Source organism: Erinaceus europaeus, chromosome 1, assembly GCF_950295315.1.
Source record: "Erinaceus europaeus chromosome 1, mEriEur2.1, whole genome shotgun sequence".
Classification (NCBI taxonomy): Eukaryota; Metazoa; Chordata; class Mammalia; order Eulipotyphla; family Erinaceidae; genus Erinaceus; species Erinaceus europaeus.
The window spans coordinates 396321-417604 of NC_080162.1; the positions used below are offsets into that span (position 1 = coordinate 396321).

Genomic DNA, 21284 nt, shown 5'->3' on the forward strand with positions numbered 1-21284 from the left:
GGAGCTCGAGAAGAAAGGGGGAGAGACACGTGCAGTACTGTTCAGAGCTTATAAAGCTTCCGTTGCAGATGGTGACCAGGGGCTTGAACTCAGGTCCTTGCACACTGAAATGTGTGTGCCCAGCTCCACCCGGGACAGGGCCTTGAACCCAGACTGCTTACTCTGCAGTGTGCACCTACCTGGGAGGGCCGCCACCATGCCCTCCACCCGGGACAGGGCCTTGAACCCAGACTGCTTACTCTGCAGTGTGCACCTACCTGGGAGGGCTGCCGCCGGTCCCTCCCCTTCCCCCTTCCCGCCCCTCTCTCTCTGCCTGCTGGTACTGATCACACAAGGTAGAATGTGATGGTGAAGGAGATTCATAGGCCCTGTGTGTCAGTATAGAGAGCTAAGGACATCGATTTCGATTTTATTTGTACAAATAAACATTTTCCCTTACGGTGGTAAAAACAGAAATGCTGTTTAGAGATTTAAACAATCTCAGAATCTTATCTGTCAGTCACTTTAAAGAAAGTCAACTTCTGGGAGTTGGGCGGTAGCACCATGGGTTAAGTGCACGTGGCGCCAAGCACAAGGACCGGCTCCCTACCTGCAGGAGGTCGCTTTGCAAGCGGTGAAGCAGGTCTGCGGGTGTCTGTCTTTCTCCCCTCTCTCTGTCTTCCCCTCCTCTCGCCATTTCTCTCTGTCCTATCCAACAACATCAAGAGCAACAACTACAACAAGCACAACAAGGGCAACAGAATGGGAAAAATGGCCTCCAAGAGCAGTGGATTCATAGTGCAGGCACTGAGCCCCAGCAATAACCCTGGAGGCAGAATAAATAAATAAAATAGAATAAATAGTCTGAAAAGCCATGTTTATTACTGCAGAAAGAAAGAGTGAGGGAGAGGGAGAGAGACAGAGAGGAGAGAGACAGAGAGACACCTGCAGCCCTGCCTCACCGCTCGTGAAGCTCCTCCTGCAGGTGGGGGCTGGGGCTTGAACCCGGGCCTTTGTGCACTGTGACGTGAGCGCCAGCCAGGTGCCATCCGCCTGGCCCCATGTGAACTCTCAGTAGTCGCTTTGCTGAGTGAGTATCAGGGTTCATCTTTGTGTCTTTGGCAGCACCTAACAGTGCCTGTCACAAATAGGCACCCAGTAGATTGTGATGAGGAAGGAAAAAAGTCATTTTGTTCTTTTTTTTTTAATTTTATTTATTTTCCCTTTTTGTTTTTCATTGTTGTTGTTGTTGTTGATGATGTCGTTGTGAAGCGCCTGTGAAGCGACTCCCCTGCAGGTGGGGAGCCGGGGGCTCGAACCAGGATCCTTAGGCCGGTCCTTGCACTTTGCGCCACGTGCGCTTAACCCGCTGCGCTACCGCCCGACTCCCATTTTGTTCTTTTTTTAAGGCAAGCTGTTTGGAATCCAAAGATTATCTCCAAGTTTGTCTTCGAATAAGGCCGTTCACACAGTCAGAAAAGGAACATGAGACTGAGGTTTGTGGTGAATTAAATCGGCTTTCCTGCTCTGCTTTTACTAAGTCGCTGTTTGCGTTCGCTGATTGTGGCTGTTCTGCTGCTCACGCACGACAGGGCTGTGTGCAGATCGTGGACACACACACTGTTCTGCTGAAGGAGCCTCAGAGCGTCCCTGCTCGGCTGAGTGAGAGAAGCTCCACACAGATGACACAGAAATTCAGCTTCTCCAAGGCGAGTATGTGGGGTTGTCTGGGCTGCTCAGTTCTGTCACATTGGTGCGAGCCACTGCGTGCATCTCACACTCACACCCAAGCTCTTTGGCACTGATACTTTTTCTCAAGGGCAGAACTCAAACTTGGGTTTATAGATGCATAGTTAGAACTGAACAAGTCAATCTGTGGTCTCTTAAATTTTCTGGGTTTGGGGCTGGGTGGGAGCGCACCTGTTTGTGCTCACATCACAGCGAACAAGGAAGGACCCAGGTTCACGCCCCTCAGCCCCACCTGCAGGTGGAAAGCTTCACGAGTGGTGGAGCAGGGCTGCAGGTGTCTCCGTGTGGACATTTTTTGCATGACCATTATGGTATCTCCCTGCCCCTCCCCCCCCCATAAGAAATGGTTTTTTAAAAAGTATTTATTTATTCTCCCTTTTGTTGCCCTTGTTGTTTTTCATTGTTGTTATAGTTATTGTTCTTATTGATGTTGTTGTTGTTAGATAGAACTAAGAGAAATGGAGAGAGGAGGGGAAGACACGGGGAGAGAAAGGCAGACACCTGCAGACCTGCTTCACCGCCTGTGAAGCGACTCCCCTGCAGGTGGGGAGCCGGGGGCTCGAACCAGGATCCTGAAGCTGGCCCTCGTGCTTTACACCACATGGGCTTAACCTATTGCGCTACCGCCTGACTCCCCCATTTGTTTTGTTTTTTTACCAGAGCACTGCTCAGGTCTGGCTTATGGTGGTACGGGGGATTGAACCTGGGACTTTGGAGCCTCAGGCATGGGAGCTGTTTGCATACCATTATGCTATCTACCCCTGCCCTTATGCTCTCTACCCCTGCCCTAGTGTGGACATTTTTTGCATGACTATTATGCTATCTCCTGCCCCCCCCCCCCCCCAAGAATGGTCTATTTATTTATTTATTTTTCACCAGAGCATTGCTCAGGCCTGGCTTATGGTGGTACAGGGGGTTGAACCTTGGACTTTGGAGCCTCAGGCATGGGAGTCTTGTTCTATAACCAGTATGTTACCTACCCCCACCCTAGAAATGTTCCTTTAGGGCTGGGGAGACAGCATAATGGTTCTGCAAGACTCCTGCCTGAGTTCTGAGGTCCAAGGTTTAACCCCCAGCGCTAACATCAGCCAGAGGGAACTGGTTTTGTTTTTGTTTTTGTTTTTTTGCCTCCAGGGTTATTGCTGAGCTCGGTGCCTGTACCATGAATCCACTGCTCCTGTGGAGGCCATTTTTTCCCCCTTTTGTTGCCCTTGTTGTTGTAGCCTCATTGTGGTTATTATTACCATTGTTGATGCTGTTCGTTGTTGGATAGGACAGAGAGAAATGGAGAGAGGAGGGGAAGACAGAGAGGGGGAGAGAAAGACACCTGCAGACCTGCTTCACCGCCTGTGAAGCGGGCTCTGGTCTTTTTGTATCATTAATGTAGAAGAAAAATATTAAACAAAAAAACAAGTTCTTTTCATGATTACTTTAAAACTCAAGTTGGCTGGCTCAGATTTTGGTTTTAAGAGCTACACATTATAGTCACAAGGACCTGGGTTCAAGCCCCTGGCCCCTGCCTGCAGGAGGGAAGCTTCACAAGTGGTGGAGTAGGGGTCTCTGTGTCTCTCCCCCTCCTCAGTTTCCCTGCCTCTATAAATAAGTAAAATCTACAATATATTTTTAAAAGAGGTAGAGCTATCAGGTGTACTTGTGGGAGCTGGAAGCATGCCACCCCTTTAGAAAGTCGCTCCCACTACTATTAATTCTTGGTCTTGCCACGTGGGCTTTGCACCTGTGTAGCCCACCACTTACAGAAGACTCGTCCCCGGGTGCCGGCCGGGAGAGTCAGAAGGAGAGGGCAGAGCGTGATGCCCACGCGGTGGCCAGGTCCTTGAGCTAGGTCCACACACCTGGCAAATTCGGTTCTACCTTACGAGCGATCCCTGCCCCCAAGTCTTTTTAATTTCTAAAACGATAGGGTAGAGTTGACTGTGACTATCACACCTGGTTAAATGTGTCCTTACAAGCAGATCTGTCTTAAAAATGCTCCTTAGGTTTTCGGTCCAGAAACGACCCAGCAGGAGTTCTTCCAGGGCTGCGTCCTCCAGCCGGTGCAGGATCTTCTGCGAGGCCAGAGCCGGCTGCTGTTCACCTACGGGCTCACAAACTCTGGGAAAACATACACGTTTCAAGGTGAGCTTTGTCTGTGCTCAGAAAGCACAGGCGCCCCCCCCCCCCCCCCCCCCCGTGCCGTCCCGTCACCAGTGGCAGCGTGTTGGGTGCGTGCTGAAGACTTGAGTCCTAGATGGAACATTAACATGACCTGGTGGGTCACCTTGGAAAACACTTTGCATTTCTTTTACTCTTCGGGGGAAGATTAATGGTTTAGTCAACAGTAAATACAGTTGTGGATACATGTGTCAAATTTCTGTTTTCTGCAAAACACTCAACCCCCCATCTAAGTCCTGCCTGCTCCACCGTCAGGCACCAGGACCTCATATCCCCACCAGAGTCCTTTGCTTGTGCAGGGCGCAGTCGCTTCCATTGTGATAACATGCGCCGGCGTGTGGTGAGCGTAAGATTCCAGGCGTGACAGGTGAAGAATGGCGGTTACAGAATGAAGACCAAAGTGGTGGGGATGGGCGGCTCTGTGACTTTTCTCGTCTGCGTCTGCACTGTTTTCTTTTGCCTGGTGGTGGTGTAAAGAAATCGTGGGGGCCAGGTCACGTGTCACAGTGCACAAGTGTCCCGTCCCGCGGGACCTTCCACGTGGGTAAACCTAGGAGAGGGCGTGAGGACAAGAGACGCAAGAGAGATGAGACAAGACAGGGTTCTGATCAAGTCTGTTTATTAGCACCAAAGGCAGGCGCTGTTTCTAAGGCCGGGGCAAGGGGGGAGTTAGCAGTCGGGGACTGTTGATTGAAGTGGCGTGTTGTCATGGTGATCAGCCATGATCTGGAAGGTCCTGGGTGATTCATGGGGAAGTGGAGTTGGGAGACAGAAACTTATCTTTTGAGCAAGGCCAGCTGTGAACAGAGACTGTGGCCATGCCAATAGCAACCTTGAGGGCACATGTGGCTCCCCACACACAAGGACCCAGGTTCTAGTCCCCAGTCCCCACCTGCAGGGGGAAAGCTTCATGAGTGGTGAAGCAGGGCTGCAGGTGTCTCTCTGTCTCTCTCCCCCTCTATCACCCCCTCCCTTCTCAATTTATGGCTGTGTCTGTCCAATAGGGAGGGAGGGAGGGAGGAAGGAAGGAAGGAAGGAAGGAAGGAAGGAAGGAAAAGGGAGGGATTGTAGAGTGGGAGCAACATGGTGGTTATGGAGAAGACTGATACTGAGACTCCGAAGCCCCAGGTTCAATCCCTGGTGCCACCACAAGCCAGAGCTGAACAGTGCTCTGACTTTACAAAAAAAAAAAAGACATCTAGGTCATCCAGGAAAATTTGATAATGCTTGAGTATGAAACAATTGTTTTCACAGGTACGGAAGAGAATGTTGGCATACTGCCTCGAACTTTGAATGTACTGTTTGATAATCTTCAGCAAAAGTTGTACACAAAGATGAACCTTAAGCCACACAGGTCCAGAGAGTATCTGCGGTTATCACCAGCACAAGAAAAAGAAGAAGTTGCAAACAAAGCTGCACTGCTCCGGCAGGTCAAAGAGGTGTGGAGACACTTGAGTTTGTACCATCATCACCTTTCATGGGGGCTGGGCAGCGGCACACCTGGCTGAGTGCACGAGTCACTGCACAAAGATCGGGGTTCGAGCCCCAACTTCCCACTTGCATGGGGGAGGCTTCACAAGAAGTGAAGCGGGTCTGCAGATGTCTCTCTGCCTCTGTCTTCCCCTTGCCTCAGTTTCTCTGTCCTATCAGATAAAGTAGAAAGAAAGAGGGGAAAAGGGGGGTAAATGGCTTCCCGCAATGGTAAATCCATAGTGTCAGAAGCAAAGCCCCAGCAGTAACCCCAGTGGCAGTAAAATAATCCTTTTCATAAGAGCCTCGTTGGTACAGCAGCAATAAGAAACAAGGGCAACAAAAGGGGAAATAAACAGATATAAAAAATTAAAAACAGAGGGAGTCGGGCTGTAGTGCAGCGGGTTAAGCGCAGGTGGCGCAAAGCACAAGGACCGGCATAAGGATCCTGGTTCGAGCCCCGGCTCCCCACCTGCAGGGGAGTCACTTCACAGGCGGTGAAGCAGGTCTGCAGGTGTCTGTCTTTCTCTCCTCCTCTCTGTCTTCCCCTCCTCTCTCCATTTCTCTCTGTCCTATCCAACAATGACGACAACAACAATAATAACTACAACAATAAAACAACAAGGGCAACAAAAGGGAATAAATAACATAAAAAAAAATTTTTTTAAAAAAATTAAAAACAGAAAAGATCTTAGTTGGCTCAGCATATATTGGGGTGTCTGTTGGAAGTGATGGCTGTTGTTTTTCTGAGAAAAGTATTAAAAAGTTTATGGGGTGGGAGCAGAAGGTGGTGCAGCTGTTAAGTGCACACATCACAGGGCACAAGGACCCAGGTTTAAGCCCCCGTCCCCACCTGCAGGGGGGAAGCTTCCAGGTGGGGGAGCAGGGCTGCAGGTGTCTCTCTGTCTTTCCCTCTCTGTCTCCCCCTCCCTTCTCAGTTTCTCTCTGTCTCTGTCCAATCATAAAGTTTTTAAAAATGTTAGAGTTTAGGGAGTCGGGCTGCAGCGCAGCGGGTTAAGCGCAGGTGGCGCAAAACACAAAGACCGGCGTAAGGATCCCGGTTCGAACCCCGGCTCCCCACCTGCAGGGGAGTCGCTTCCCAGGCAGTGAAGCAGGTCTGCAGGTGTCTGTCTTTCTCTCCCCCTCTGTGTCTTCCCCTCCTCTCTCCATTTCTCTCTGTCCTATCCAACAATGCCGACATCAACAATAATAACAACAACAATAAAACAAGGGCAACAAAAGGGAATAAATAAATTTAAAAAAATTTTTTTTAAATGTTAGAGTTTATTGTTTTGTTTATTAGAAAGATAGGAGAGAGAGAGAGAGAGAGAATCAAGACATCACTGATACATGTGCTGCCGGGGATTGTACTCAGGACATCATGCTTGAAAGTCCAGTGCTTTATCCACTGCGCCGCCACCTGGACCACAGATAAATCAGATTTTAAAAAGCTTATCTGAAGACCTCTCTTTCATTTTTTTTATTATATAAATAGGACAGATGTTTAAACAGTACAATGGAAATGGTGGTATATATAGTATATTTCTTCTCTTTGCTGTGAAAATGGAATTATGCCCCTTTTTGTGGAGTTGGGCTGTCATCCCCACACAGTTTCACTTCCTAGACCAACTTTTATCAGGGTAGAGACAGGAGGAGAGAGATGACAGCACCGGAGCGCCCCCTGTGCTGTAGTGATGCTCCATGTGGAATCACGGGTCTCGCCTGGGCCATGGCCAGGCACACACCCTACCCTGTAAACAAGTTCTCTGATCTAGATTTACATTTTTTAGATGTAATATATTTTTAAATCCTTATTTTTTTTCATTCTTGAAGAGGAAACCATTAGGACTGAATTGGAAAGTATCCTTGAATTTTTTTCTATATACAATTTATTAAAAATATTTTCCCTTTTGTTGACCTTGTTTTTTATCGTTGTAGTTGTTGTTACTGATGTCGTAGTTGGATAGGACAGAGACAAATGGAGAGAGGAGGGGAAAACGGGGATAGACAGACACCTGCAGACCTGCTTCACCGCCTGTGAAGCAGCCCCCCTGCAGGTGGGGAGCCGGGGGCTGGAACCGAGATCCCTACGCCGGTCTCTGCGCTTCGCACCATGTGCACTTAACCCGGGTGCTACCGCCCGGCTCCCTATATACAACATTTTTATACAAAGAGCTTAATGTATCTGTCTCCGTGCATAATACGAACATGGTCATGTTAGTAATATCTTTAAGGCATAGCTATACAAATAAGACTTAATGTAGCTTCAAATATCTTTTCTTAAATGATCTCTTACCACCTTAACTGCTATGCCAGCATGCCTGCCTTTCTATTTTTCTACTCTTTGTTTATATTTTTATGAGAGCAAGCAGAAGGGGGTGGAGAGAGTCCAAATCGCTGTTGCACCATCCGTGAAGTCCCCCTTGTCTGTGCGCTTGGTGTTGACCTGGGCCTCGTGTGGAAGGCGTGGATTCTAACGCCTGGGCCACCTCACTGGCCCCTTTTTCGTTTTTCATGAAAAAACTTGAGCAAGTCTGTATTCCTTTGTGACTTCTGGATTTGTCTTGTTTTCAGATATGTAGGCTATGCAGTTATTAAAAACTGCTAGTGTTTTTTAGAAATAGTATCTAGATATTGGTAGAAATTCAGAATCACAGTACAGTAAAAGTTGTTGCTGCGTAGTCGTGGCCCTGCTGGAGACCCCGTCCAGCACCTGGAGTGCAGCCCGGGGAGTTCTGGGGCAGTGCTGTCCCTCCCCTGCGTCCTCTCTGTCTGTCCCTCACAGAGTTCTGGGGCAGTGCTGTCCCTCCCCCTGCGTCCTCTCTGTCTGTCCCTCACGGAGTTCTGGGGCAGTGCTGTCCCTCCCCCTGCGTCCTCTCTGTCTGTCCCTCACGGAGTTCTGGGGCAGTGCTGTCCCTCCCTTGCGTCCTCTCTGTCTGTCCCTCACGGAGTTCTGGGGCAGTGCTGTCCCTCCCCCTGCGTCCTCTCTGTCCCTCACGGAGTTCTGGGGCAGTGCTGTCCCTCCCCCTGCGTCCTCTCTGTCTGTCCCTCACGGAGTTCTGGAGCAGTGCTGTCCCTCCCCCTGCGTCCTCTCTGTCTGTCCCTCACGGAGTTCTGGGGCAGTGCTGTCCCTCCCCCTGCGTCCTCTCTGTCTGTCCCTCACGGAGTTCTGGGGCAGTGCTGTCCCTCCCCCTGCGTCCTTTCTGTCTGTCCCTCACGGAGTTCTGGGGCAGTGCTGTCCCTCCCCTGCGTCCTCTGTCTGTCCCTCACGGAGTTCTGGGGCAGTGCTGTCCCTCCCTTGCGTCCTCTCTGTCTGTCCCTCACGGAGTTCTGGGGCAGTGCTGTCCCTCCCCTGCGTCCTCTCTGTCTGTCCCTCATGGAGTTCTGGGGCAGTGCTGTCCCTCCCCCTGCGTCCTCTCTGTCTGTCCCTCACGGAGTTCTGGGGCAGTGCTGTCCCTCCCCCTGCGTCCTCTCTGTCTGTCCCTCACGGAGTTCTGGGGCAGTGCTGTCCCTCCCCTGCGTCCTCTCTGTCTGTCCCTCACGGAGTTCTGGGGCAGTGCTGTCCCTCCCCCTGCGTCCTCTCTGTCTGTCCCTCACGGAGTTCTGGGGCAGTGCTGTCCTTCCCCTGTGTCCTCTCTGTCTGTCCCTTCTGTCCTGAGAGAGAGAGAGAGAGAGAGAGAGAGACCACCGGAGTGGAGACTTGCAGCAACACCCCTAGTGGCAAAGAAAAAGTCTGCCCGGGAGTCATACCGAGGGCCATGGCTACATTCCCCAGAACCACGTGGTTTTTAAGTATGTGATTAAAAGAGTCGGAAACAAGGTCACTGAACCGAGTAGGTGGAAGGCAGTGGTTTGGGTGGTCACTTATTTGGATGGGTAATTGTACTGGCTACTTGACTTGAACTAAAATAGTTTTTTTACTTTTTTTCCTTCTTTTTTTAGGTTGTTGTACACAATGACAGTTGTGATACTCTGCATGGTAAGATTTCTCTTCTCAATAAAATATAGGCTACCTGAGATATGTTTTAAAAGCTTTTTTTTTTTACTTGGTATTAATGTAAATTTTTCAGTGCCATAAAAATGCTTAGAAATTATGTATGCTGGAGGCTGGGTGGTAGTGTAATGGGTTAAGCTCTGGTGGCACAAAGCACAAGGACCGGCATAAGGATGCTGATTCGAGCCCCCGGTTCCCCACCTGCAGGGGAGTCACTTCACAGGCGGTGAAGCAGGTCTGCAGGTGTCTGTCTTTCTCTCCTCCTCTCTGTCTTCCCCTCCTCTCTCCATTTCTCTCTGTCCTATCCAACAACAACAGCAACAACAATGATAAACAACAAGGGCAACAAAAGGGAATGAATAGGATTCGTAGTGCAGGCACCAGTCCCAGCTATAATCCTGAGACGATATATATATGAAAGGTTGCTCATTGTGAACTTGTTTTAAAGATTTATTTACGAGAAAGAGGTGAAAGAAAGCCAGAGCATCAGTCTGGCCTATAGAGCACTGGAGTTTGAACTTGGGGCTTCAGGCTTGTGAGTCCGACTCTGTCCACAGGGCTGCTTCCCTTCCTCTGTGACAATGTGCCTAACCTGAATACCACAGCTGTCTGCTTCACTGCTTACAGCACTGGTGCTCAAGAAAGAAACGTCTGTCTCTGCTATTTACATTAGTTTCAGCTTGATTCATCACCATATTCTCAGAAAACAAAGATTCAAAACCGAACTTAAGGAAATAAAGGACCAAATTTTGGCTAATACAGATATTACCTACATCTATTTTTTTTTTGTACTATTTTTTTTATTGGGGAATTAATGTTTTACATTCAACAGTAAGTACAATAGTTTGTACATGCATAACATTTCCCAGTTTCCCATTTAACAATACAACCTTCACTAGGTCCTCTGAATCCTTCTTGGACCTGTATTCTCCCCACCCACCCACCCCAGAGTCTTTTACTTTGGTGCGATACATCAATTCCATTTCAGGTTCTACTTGTGTTTTCTTTTCTGATATTGTTGTTCAACTTCTGCCTGAGAGTGAGATCATCCCATATTCATCCTTCTGTTTCTGACTTATTTCACTCAACATGATTTTTTCAAGGTCCATCCAAGATCGGCTGAAAACAGTGAAGTCACCATTTTTTACAGCTGAGGAGTATTCCATTGTGTATCTAGACCACAACTTGCTCAGCCACTCATCTGTGGTTGGACACCTGGGTTGCTTCCAGGTTTTGGCTATTACAAATTGTGCTGCCAAGAACATATGTGTACACAGAACTTTTTGGATGGGTGTGTTGGGTTCCTTAGGATCTATCCCCAGGAGAGGAATTGCAGGGTTCATAGGGAAGGTCCATTTCTAGCCTTCTGAGAGTTCTCCAGACTGTTCTCCACAGAGGTTGGACCCATTGACATTCCCACCAGCAGTGCAGGAGGGTTCCTTTGACCCCACACTCTCTCCAGCATTTGCTGCTGTTACCTTTTCTGACATATGACATTCTCACAGGAGTGAAGTGGGATTTAATGGTTGTCTTTATTTGCATTTCTCTGACAATCAAAGACTTGGAGCATTTTTCATGTGTTTCTCGGCCTTTTGGATCTCTTCTGTTGTGAATATTCTGTCCAAGTCCTCCCCCCATTTTTGGGTGGGGTTACTTGTCTTGTTGCTGAGTTTGGCAAGCTCTTTATATATGTTGGTTATTAAACTCTTGTCTGATGTATGGCATGTAAAGATCTTCTCCCATTCTGTGAGGGGTCTCTTGGTTTGGGTAGTGGTTTCTTTTGCTGTGCAGAAGCTTTTTAATTTGATGTAGTCCCATAGGTTTATACTTGCCTTAGTCTTCATTGTAATTGGATTCGTTTCGTTGAAGATGTCTTTAAAATTTATGTGGAAAAGAGTTCTGCCAATATTTTCCTCTAAGCATCTGATAGTTTGTGTTTTAACAGCCAAGACCTTAATCCATTTGGAATTTACTTTTGTATTTGGTGAAATGCAGTGGTTCAGTTTCATTCTTCTGTACATCTATTTTTTTTAATTAATTTTATTTTTGAGAGAGATGAAGAGAGAGAGAAGAGAGAGGAGAGAGAGAGAAACACCAGAGCACTGCTCAGCTCAGGCTTATGGTGGTGCGGGGCATTGAACCTGGGACTTAGGAGCCAACGGCATGAGAGTCTGTTTTGCATAACCGTTATGCTGTCTCCCCCGCCCACATCTATTATTTTTATATTTATTTATTTTCCCTTTTGTTGCCCTTGTTTTTCATTGTTGTAGTGGTTATTATTGTTGTTATTGATTTCATTGTTATTGGATAGGACAGAGAGAAATGGAGAGAGGAGAGGAAGACAGAGAGGGGGAGAGAAAGACAGACACCTGCAGACCTGCTTCACCACCTGTGAAACGACTCCCCTGCAGGTGGGGAGCCGGGGGCTTGAACCAGGATCTTTACACCGTCCTTGCGTTTTGTGCCTCCAGTGCTTAACCCGCTGCGCTACCACCCAACTCCCACATACATCTATTTTAATCTAAAATGTGTTTATCATTGCTGGTGTAAAGTTTAAGGGATTTTTTTGTATTTTTCTAGGACTCTAGATCTGTCACTTTCTTCATGATTATTGTTGAATTTTGTATTTCTTCCTCTTTTTTTTTTTTGCAGGAAGTTCAGTAAACTCTCTGAATATCTCAGAGTGTGAAGAACCCATGAAAGATTGTGAACAAGCTACTATGAATATGGATAATAACATAAAATTTTCCGTGTGGGTCTCTTTCTTCGAGATTTATAATGAGTGTATTTATGACTTATTTGTGCCTTTATCATCTAAATTCCAGAAGAGAAAGATGCTCCGGCTCTCCCAGGACGTAAAGGGCTATTCCTTTATAAAAGGTGCGGTAAGCACTCTTTGTTTTATTTTTACCAGAGCACTGCTCAGCTCTGGCTTCTATTGGTGTGGGGGATTGAACCTGGGACTTTGGAGCCTCAGGCATGAGAGTCACTTTGCATAACCATTATGCTATCCCCCCCCCCCAGCGCGCACGCACGCACACACACACACACACACACACACACACACACACACACACACACACTCTCTAAAGTGCTGTTGACTCTAAGAAAGTAAACTGGGAGGCTAGGGAGTTGGTATAATGATGATGCAAAACCGGTTTCATGCCTGAGCCCCCATGTCCCAGGTTTAGTGCCTAGCACCATTATAGACCAGAGCTCTTTGGTAAGAAGGGAAAACACAGAGAGCAATTTGGAAATTGAGAGTGTGTGTGTGTGTGTGTGTGTGTGTGCGCGCGCGCGTGTATATATATATATATATATATATATATATATATATATATATATATATATTAGTCACTAACATCAAAATAATAATAATGCTTCATGACTTGTAAGTATAAGGCTCTGATTATTCTTGTAAAGACTTATTTTGCGGGAGTCGGGTGATAGCGTAATGGGTTAAGCACACGTGGCGCAAAGCACAAGGATTGGCGTAAGGATCCCGGTTCGAGTCCCCGGCTCCCCACCTGCAGGGGAGTCGCTTCACAGGCGGTGAAGCAGGTCTGCAGGTGTCTGTCTTTCTCTCCCCCCCTCTGTCTTCCCCTCCTCTCTCCATGTCTCTCTGTCCTATCCAACTACGACAACAATAATAACTACAACAATAAAACAACAAGGGCAACAAAAGGGAATAAATAAATATAAAAAATATTTGAAAAAAAGACTTATTTAGATATTTATGTGTGAGAGAAGAAGAGAACCAGCATCGCTCTGGCACAAGCTGTGCTGGGGATTGAACTTGGGACCTCATGCTTAAGCAACTGGAGGTCTAGTCATCCTGCTACCTCCCTGGTCCTACAAGAGATCCAGTCTAGTAACTGTCTCTCAGTAACTTAGTGCATTGGATGGGCCTGGGACCAGGAGAAAGCTGGCACTCACTTTGTCTGCTGCCACGCACGTGTCCAAGCTGTGAGCACCGAAAATAATTCTGACCTTCCAGTTACAGCTTAACGACTTTATTGTTATTTACATGTTTATTGTTTTATTTCTTGGATAGGAACAGCCAGCAATTGAGAGGGAAGGAAGTGACAGACAGACAGACAGACAGACGCCTGCAGCCCTGCTTCACCATTCAAAGCTTTTCCCCTGCAGGTGGGAGCTGAGGGCTTAAGCCCGTGCCCTTGCACTTTATAATATGTGCGCTCCACCACCCCTGTATGATTCTTTGTTGTTGTTAATGAATGAGAGATACAGAGAGAAAGTCAACAGAATGCTGCTCAGCTCTGGCTTTGGTGGTGCTGGGACTGAGCGGGAGGCTTCAGCGCCTCCAGCAGCAGAGTCTTTAGTGGTGCTGGGGACTGAGCGGGAGGCTTCAGCGCCTCCAGCGGCAGAGTCTTTAGTGGTGCTGGGGACTGAGCAGGAGGCTTCAGCGCCTCCAGCGGCAGAGTCTTTAGTGGTGCTGGGGATTGAACGGGAGGCTTCAGCACCTCCAGCAGCAGAGTCTTTAGTGGTGCTGGGGACTGAGCGGGAGGCTTCAGTGCCTCCAGCGGCAGAGTCTTTAGTGGTGCTGGGGATTGAACGGGAGGCTTCAGCACCTCCAGCGGCAGAGTCTTTAGTGGTGCTGGGGACTGAGCGGGAGGCTTCAGCGCCTCCAGCGGCAGAGTCTTTAGTGGTGCTGGGGATTGAGCGGGAGGCTTCAGCGCCTCCAGCGGCAGAGTCTTTAGTGGTGCTGGGGACTGAGCGGGAGGCTTCAGCGCCTCCAGCGGCAGAGTCTTTAGTGGTGCTGGGGACTGAGCGGGAGGCTTCAGCGCCTCCAGCGGCAGAGTCTTTAGTGGTGCTGGGGACTGAGCGGGAGGCTTCATCGCCTCCAGCGGCAGAGTCTTTAGTGGTGCTGGGGATTGAACAGGAGGCTTCAGCACCTCCAGCAGCAGAGTCTTTAGTGGTGCTGGGGACTGAGCGGGAGGCTTCAGCGCCTCCAGCAGCAGAGTCTTTAGTGTTGCTGGGGACTGAGCGGGAGGCTTCAGCGCCTCCAGCAGCAGAGTCTTTAGTGGTGCTGGGGATTGAGCGGGAGGCTTCAGCGCCTCCAGCGGCAGAGTCTTTAGTGGTGCTGGGGACTGAGCGGGAGGCTTCAGCGCCTCCAGCGGCAGAGTCTTTAGTGGTACTGGGGACTGAGCGGGAGGCTTCAGCACCTCCAGCAGCAGAGTCTTTAGTGGTGCTGGGGACTGAGCGGGAGGCTTCAGCGCCTCCAACAGCAAAGCCTTTTACAGAACCACCATGTCTCCCCAGCCCAGTTTTACCAGCTGTTGCAGGTAGTACTCACAGTAGAAACTATATACATGTTAATAATCTCACCACACACATACACACATCTTAAAAGTTATTATAATTATTTTTTTTATCTCCAGGGATATCAGTTGGGTGGCTTGGTGCCTGTCCTATGAATCCACTGTTCCTGTTTTTACTTCTGTTGCCCTTGTTGTTGTTATTGATGTTGTTGTTGGGTAGGACAGAGAGACATGGAGAGAGGAGGGTAAGACAGAGAGGGGGAGAGAAAGACAGACACGTGCAGACCTGCTTCACCGCCTGTGAAGTGACTCCCCTGAAGGTGGGGAGCCGGGGACTTCAACTGGGATCCTTACGCCGGTCCTTGTGCTTTGCGCCACCTGCGCTTAACCCGCTGCGCTACCGCTTGAGTCTCTCAACTTGATTTTCATAAAGTATGGATTATGATTCAAGTTATTAAAACTTGATTTCATGATTTACTAACTAGTTTCCTTTATCTACAATAAAGTTTTTTTTTAATATTTATTTGATTTATTTAGTCCCTTTTGTTGCCCTTGTTGTTTTATTGTTGTAGTTATTATTGTTGTTGTCGTTGTTGGATAGGACAGAGAGAAATGGAGAGAGGAGGGGAAGACAGAGAGGAGGAGAGAAAGACAGACACCTGCAGACCTGTTTCACCACCTGTGAAGCGACTCCCCTGCAGGTGGGGAGCCGGGATTCGAACCGGGATCCTTATGCCGGTCCTTGTGCTTTGCGCCACCTGTGCTTAACCCGCTGCGCTACAGCCCGACTCCCTACAATAAAGTTTTATGTATTTTTAATTAAAATTTTTAATTGTATTTGTTGGATAGAAACAGAAGTTGAGAGGGAAGGGGGAGATAAAGAGACACCTGCAGCCCTGCTTCATCACTTGTGAAACTTTCCTCCTGCAGGTGGGGACCAGGGACTTGACCCTGGGTCCTCGTGCACTGTAATGTGTGCGCTTAACCAGTGTGCCACCACCCTGCCCCACAATAAAGTAGTTTTGTAGGCTTATATACATGATATTTTGTCTATTTTTTTAAAATGGCTACGTAATATTTATGAGAGAGAGGAGAAGGGGGAGAGGGGAGGAAGAACACTGTCCTTAGAGCCCAACTCCTTAGCCGCTGGGTCACCTCTCAGGCTGACCTGCTCAACGCGTCCTCTGTCACACCTACCCTGTGAACTGCGTCTCCCCTTTGTCCGCATGACTTAATGCTGGATGGCCATCGGACACCCTTCTGTCAGTCATCTAGTGGGATATGTCATCCTTGGTGACCTCGCCTGCAGTGCTGTTGGAAAGAAGATCTCTTTCTGTGTCTTTGGGAGCAGACCGCAAACCTGCAAAGGGCCACAGTGTGTGACAAACGCTGAGCTTTTGTAGCCGGGTGGTGGCGCCCCCGGCTGAGCGCTCACATCACAGTGCGTAAGGACCCGGGTTGAAGCTCCCCCCCCCCCCCCCCCGCAGGGAAGTTGAGCAAGTGAAGCAGGGCTGCAGGTGTCCCTTTGTCTCTCTCCCCTTGCCTCTCATGTCTGGCTGTCTGTCCAATAAATAAAGATTACAAGGAATGCTGTGCCTCTATGAATTGATGCCTACCCTCTTCATTTCCAAAGATCTGCAGTGGATTCAAGTGTCTGACTCCAAAGAAGGACATAGGCTTTTGAAGCTCGGAATAAAGCACAGGAGTGTCGCCTTCACGAAGCTGAACCATGCTTCCAGTCGGAGGTGAGAATGGCAGGCACCCAGGGCCTTCCGCTCCCGTCCCGTGCGGCCCACGGTGACGGCACAGGTGGGGCTCTGAGGTGGTCAGTGCACTCGCGGGCAAGAAACTGCAGTCCGCAGAGCTCGGAGGATTACACTGCCTGCTTCACCTGACAGTAAGTTCTCTCGCTTCCACAAAGTTCCTGAGGTATTGTACCGTCTGGATAGCTGGACTCGGTTTCCAGAACTACCCAGAATGGCGACCTTTTCTGTCTTTCCCACTTTACCCGTAAACACTGGTGATGTCTGTGTACCGACTTAGGCACAGTGTCATGGGTTCCAGAAGGCTGGTTTTGAACACGAGGTCAGAGAGGTGAGAGGAAGTGAGTCTAAGTGTGAACTGCTTGGGATATGCGTTTACCCAGATGACAGCGTCATGGGGATGAGGCCTACCCCAGGCTCTGCTTGGGGTATCCAGGCCAGGCCAGCTGCCTCCATGCCGTGTGAACCGGTGACAATTTCTCGGCAAGGAACGGGTTCAGTTGAGGTGTCGAGAGATACTGTTTTGGGGCATTCGGGCAAACTGCTACAGAAGGAAGGCACTTGGTCTGGGGCTCAGGCACAGAGCTGAGGTGACTGGCGCCTGATTGCAGAATTCGGCGCCGAGTCTGGGTGGCGTGAGGACGGAGGCACATGGCCGCCTCACGCCTGCCGCTCTCCTGAGAGTCAAGAACTGAAGTGACCTGGCTTTGTGCATTTCTCTAGTCACAGCATCTTCACCGTCAGAATACTGCACACCGAAGATGCCGGCGTGCCGCGGGTAAAGCGAGTCAGTGAGTAAGTTGAGCCGTTTGAAGATGCTAATCGTTTTGACTTGCTGCTGTTCTGAAGAGCTCCTACAGCTTTTTGTTTTTGTTTCTTTCCCTTTGGGGTGACTCAGACTGTCTCTATGTGACCTTGCTGGGTCAGAGCGAAGCATGAAGACGCAGAATGAAGGGGAGAGGCTGAGAGAGACCGGGAACATCAACACTTCTCTGCTCACTCTGGGAAAGTGCATCGGTGTCTTGAAGAACAGCGAAAAGTGCAAGTAAGTGTAACGGGAGGCGGTTCTGAGCAGGTTAAGCGCACACTTTTCCTTTTCCTTCCGTCTTTTCCTTACCAGAGCGCTGCTCAGCTCTGGCTTATGGTGGTGCTGGGCACTGAACCTGGGACTCTGGAGCCTCAGGCAGGAGAGTCTCTTTGCAGAACCACTGTGCTGTTTACCCCTGCCCTAGAACTTTTCAACTCTGCTAGTTTGAAAAAGTTTTTTTCTTTTAACTTCTTAGGTAATTAAATTATAATTGTGACAAATCAGAATACTTAGATGTTTTGAACCTCTTTACTTTTCTATTATCTTAATTGGATAGAAACAGCCAGAAATTGAGAGGGGAAGGGTGAAGGGAGAGAGACAGAGAGACACCTGCAGACCTGCTTCACCACTCACAGAGCTTCCTCTGCAGGTCGGGATCCAGGGCTTGAACCCGCGCTCTTGCGCTCTGCCGTCTGTGTGCTTTACCAAGTGCACCGCCATCACCCGGCCCTATTGAATTTTTTGAAGTGGTAAAAATAAAAAGTGTCGTTGATGCCAGTGGCTTGAATAAGCAGTATTTTCTGCAGGTGTCTGTCTTTCTCTCCCCCTCTCTGTCTTTCCCTCCTCTCCGTTTCTCTCTGTCTTATCCAACAACAACATCAATAACAATAATAACTACAACAGTAAAACAACAAGGGCAACAAAAGGGAATAAATAAATAAATACTAAAAAAAAAAAAGAAAACTAAAATACCAATACTAGGTAGTAATGTTTAGAAACATAGGGAATAAGCAAGCAGAAGAGGATTATTATTATAGGCAGTATTACTCACAAACATGAACCTTGAATTCCTGGCTTAATTAACTCTGTCCAGTTCATCTGCATCCTCACTGGAGATCTGTCTTAACTGACCTTTTACTTTGCTCCATAGGTTCCAGCAGCATGTACCTTTCCGGGAAAGCAAACTGACGCACTACTTTCAAAGCTTTTTTAATGGCAAAGGGAAAATATATATGATTGTCAACATCAGCCAGTGCTGTTTTGCCTACGATGAAACACTCAGTGTGCTGAAGTTCTCAGCCATTGCTCAGAAAGTATGTTCAGACTTCTGCAGAATCTATTGGTCTCTCTTTAAGATGATTAATGCCGTTTCTTGGTGTAGGTACTAAAGGTGATATTTGTAACTTAAACCTAGGAGATAATTAACTTTTGTTGGTTTTTTGTTGTTGTTGTTTTTTAATAAAGTAGAAACAAGACCATAGGATGAGAGGGGTACAACTCCACACAGTTCCCACCACCAGAACTCTGTATCCCATCCCCTCCCCTGACAGCTTTCCTATTCTCTATCCCTCTGGGAGTATGGACCCAGGGTCATTGTGGGATGCAGAAGGTGGGAAGGTCTGGCTTCTGTCATTGCTTCCCCGCTGAACATGGGTGTTGACAGGTGGATCCACACTCCCAGCCTGTCTCTCTCTTTCCCTAGTGGGGCAGGGCTCTGGGGAGGTGGGGCTCCAGGACACATCGGTGGGGTCGTCTGCCCAAGAAAGTCTGGTTGGCATCATGCTGGCACCTGGAACCTAGTGGCTGAAAAGAGATTTTAACATATAAATGTGAATATTTTACCCACTAGGAGGACATGAAAGATGATAGTTACTCTTGGTAGCATTAAAATGCTTTGAGAACTAAGTGTTGATGAAACTCCTTACCGACTGTGAATGTTTTCATGGCGGATAATCAGCTCTGCTCATCGAGTTTGTTTAGTGGGTCATCAGGAATTCATCTGTTAGGCAGAGGACTATGGACTTAACCCAAAAATAGAGTTTTCTGCTATCTACACATTTCACTAGGTCTCTTTTTATCGGCATTCATTTAAGAATGTGTTTTCCTTTTTATATGTTTGCATAGGTTTTCTTCAACACTCAAGCTATCATTTGACTTAAATGTAGAAAATTATTTTTAGTGAACAGTTTTTTTTCTATTTTAAAAGTAATGTTGGCTACTGTTAACAGGTTTGTGTTACAGACACCTTGAAGTCTTCTCAGGAGAAGTCATTTGCACCTGTAAGATCCTCTCAGGATACATCTGTTGACGCCAATAATTCAGACAATAAAAGCCTCAGTGTGAGAAGAGCCGCAGTGTCCTGGGAAAGCACCCTAGACGACGTGGTGGAAGATGAAGGTCTGGGCGAAGACACAGAGCAATCTGAAGAGAAGCAGAGCTCGGAATCTGAACTTACTGATGCAGATCCTGAGAAAACATTTGAGGACGCTAAGACTTTGGTTACGCACGAGGAGAAGAGGGTGTGTATTGGTAACATCACATCTGGGATGAGTGAGGCTTGGCTGACTTTTCCCTGCCAGGCCCTTTCCCGCGGTTCGGTGGCCTACGGTGTCTCTGGCTTCTTTTCTCCCCGTGATCTGTGTCTGCAAAACATTCTCTCCCAACTTAGGTCCCTCCTTCCCTGGCCAGTAAAATATTTTTTTTTATTTATTGTTATTACTGGTTTATTTACATAATTTTGAACAAACCTTGCATCCCTGCAATAAATCCCACTTGGTCATGATGCAAAATCCTCCTTTCTTTTTTTTTTACTTTATTTATTCATGAGAAAGAGGAGAGAAAGAACCAGACATCACTCTGGCACATGTGCTGCCAGGGATTGAACTCAGGACCTCAAGCTTGAGGGCCCAGGGCTTCATCTACCGGACCAGCTCCTGGACCACCACAATCTTTCTAATACTCGGATCGATATGGAAGAGACTCTCCTGCCTAAGACTCCAAAGTCCCAGGGTCACTCCCTGCCCACCAAAGCCAGAGCTGAGCAGTGCTCTGGTTTAAAAAAAATGGGGGGCTAGGTGGTAGCACAGAGGGTTAAGTGTACAAGGTGCGAACCACAAGGAACAGTATCAAGTTCCCGGTTCGAGCCCCCGGCTCCCTACCTGTAGGGGGATCACTTCACACGCGTTGAAGCAGGTCTGCAGGTGTCTGTCTTTCTCTCCTCCTTCTCTGTCTTCCTTTGCTCTCTTGATTTCCCTTTGTCCTATCCAACAACAATGACAAACGACAAGGGCAACAAAAGGGAAAAAATGGTCTCCAGGAGCAGTGGATTCATAGTGCAGGCACTGAGTCCCAGCAGTAACCCTGGAGGCAAATATATGTATTTATTTATTGACACTAGGTGGGGGGGCTTGGGAGGAGAACTGGAGCATCACTGATATATGGGAGGTCAGGGATCAAGTTAGGGCCTCCTGCTTCCAAGTTCAGGCCCTGCTCATTGTCACGTCCTAGGCCTCAGGTTAACACTTCTTTTTTTATTGTCTTCTCTAATTTATTTTTCCCCTTTTGTTATCCTTGTTGTTTTATTTAATTTTTAAAATATTTTTTATTCCCTTTTGTTGCCCTTGTTTTATTGTTATAGTTATTGATGTCGTCATTGTTGGATAGGACAGAGAGAAATGGAGAGAGGAGGGGAAGACAGAGACGGGGAGAGAAAGACACCTGCAGACCTGCTTCACCGCCTGGGAAGCGACTCCCCTGCAGGTGGGGAGCCGGGGGCTTGAACCGGGATTTTATACCAGTCCTTGCGCTTTGCGCCACCTGTGCTTAACCTGGCTCGTTGTTTTATTGTTGTAATTATTATTTTTGTTGTTATTGATGTCATTGTTGGATAGGACAGAGAGAAATGGAGAGAGGAGGAGAAGACAGAGAGGGGGAGAGAAAGACAGACACCTGCAGACCTGCTTCATCGCCTGTGAAGCAACTCCCCTGCAGGTGGGGAGCCGGGGGGCTCGAACCAGGATCCTTAGGCGGGTCCCTGCGCTTTGTGCCATGTGCACTTAACCTGCTGC

At 48.2% G+C, this 21284-nt stretch overlaps 1 protein-coding gene across 6 annotated transcripts in view; it reads left to right on the forward strand.

The window, feature by feature from the left end:
- Positions 1-21284, forward strand: part of KIF20B (kinesin family member 20B) — an 81934-nt gene that overhangs the window by 6846 nt on the left and 53804 nt on the right. For 5 of the 6 annotated variants that reach the window (XM_060174120.1, XM_060174628.1, XM_060176210.1 and 2 more), the window contains exons 3-13: positions 1389-1475; positions 1572-1688; positions 3726-3864; positions 5155-5339; positions 9313-9349; positions 12017-12244; positions 16280-16391; positions 17133-17204; positions 17308-17454; positions 18368-18530; positions 19446-19736. In XM_060174120.1, the coding sequence (XP_060030103.1) occupies positions 1389-1475; positions 1572-1688; positions 3726-3864; positions 5155-5339; positions 9313-9349; positions 12017-12244; positions 16280-16391; positions 17133-17204; positions 17308-17454; positions 18368-18530; positions 19446-19736 (1578 nt within the window). Of the gene's footprint in view, positions 1-1388; positions 1476-1571; positions 1689-3725; positions 3865-5154; positions 5340-9312; positions 9350-12016; positions 12245-16279; positions 16392-17132; positions 17205-17307; positions 17455-18367; positions 18531-19445; positions 19737-21284 lie in introns of those variants that run through there. The other variant, XM_060176789.1, reaches the window with a different exon arrangement.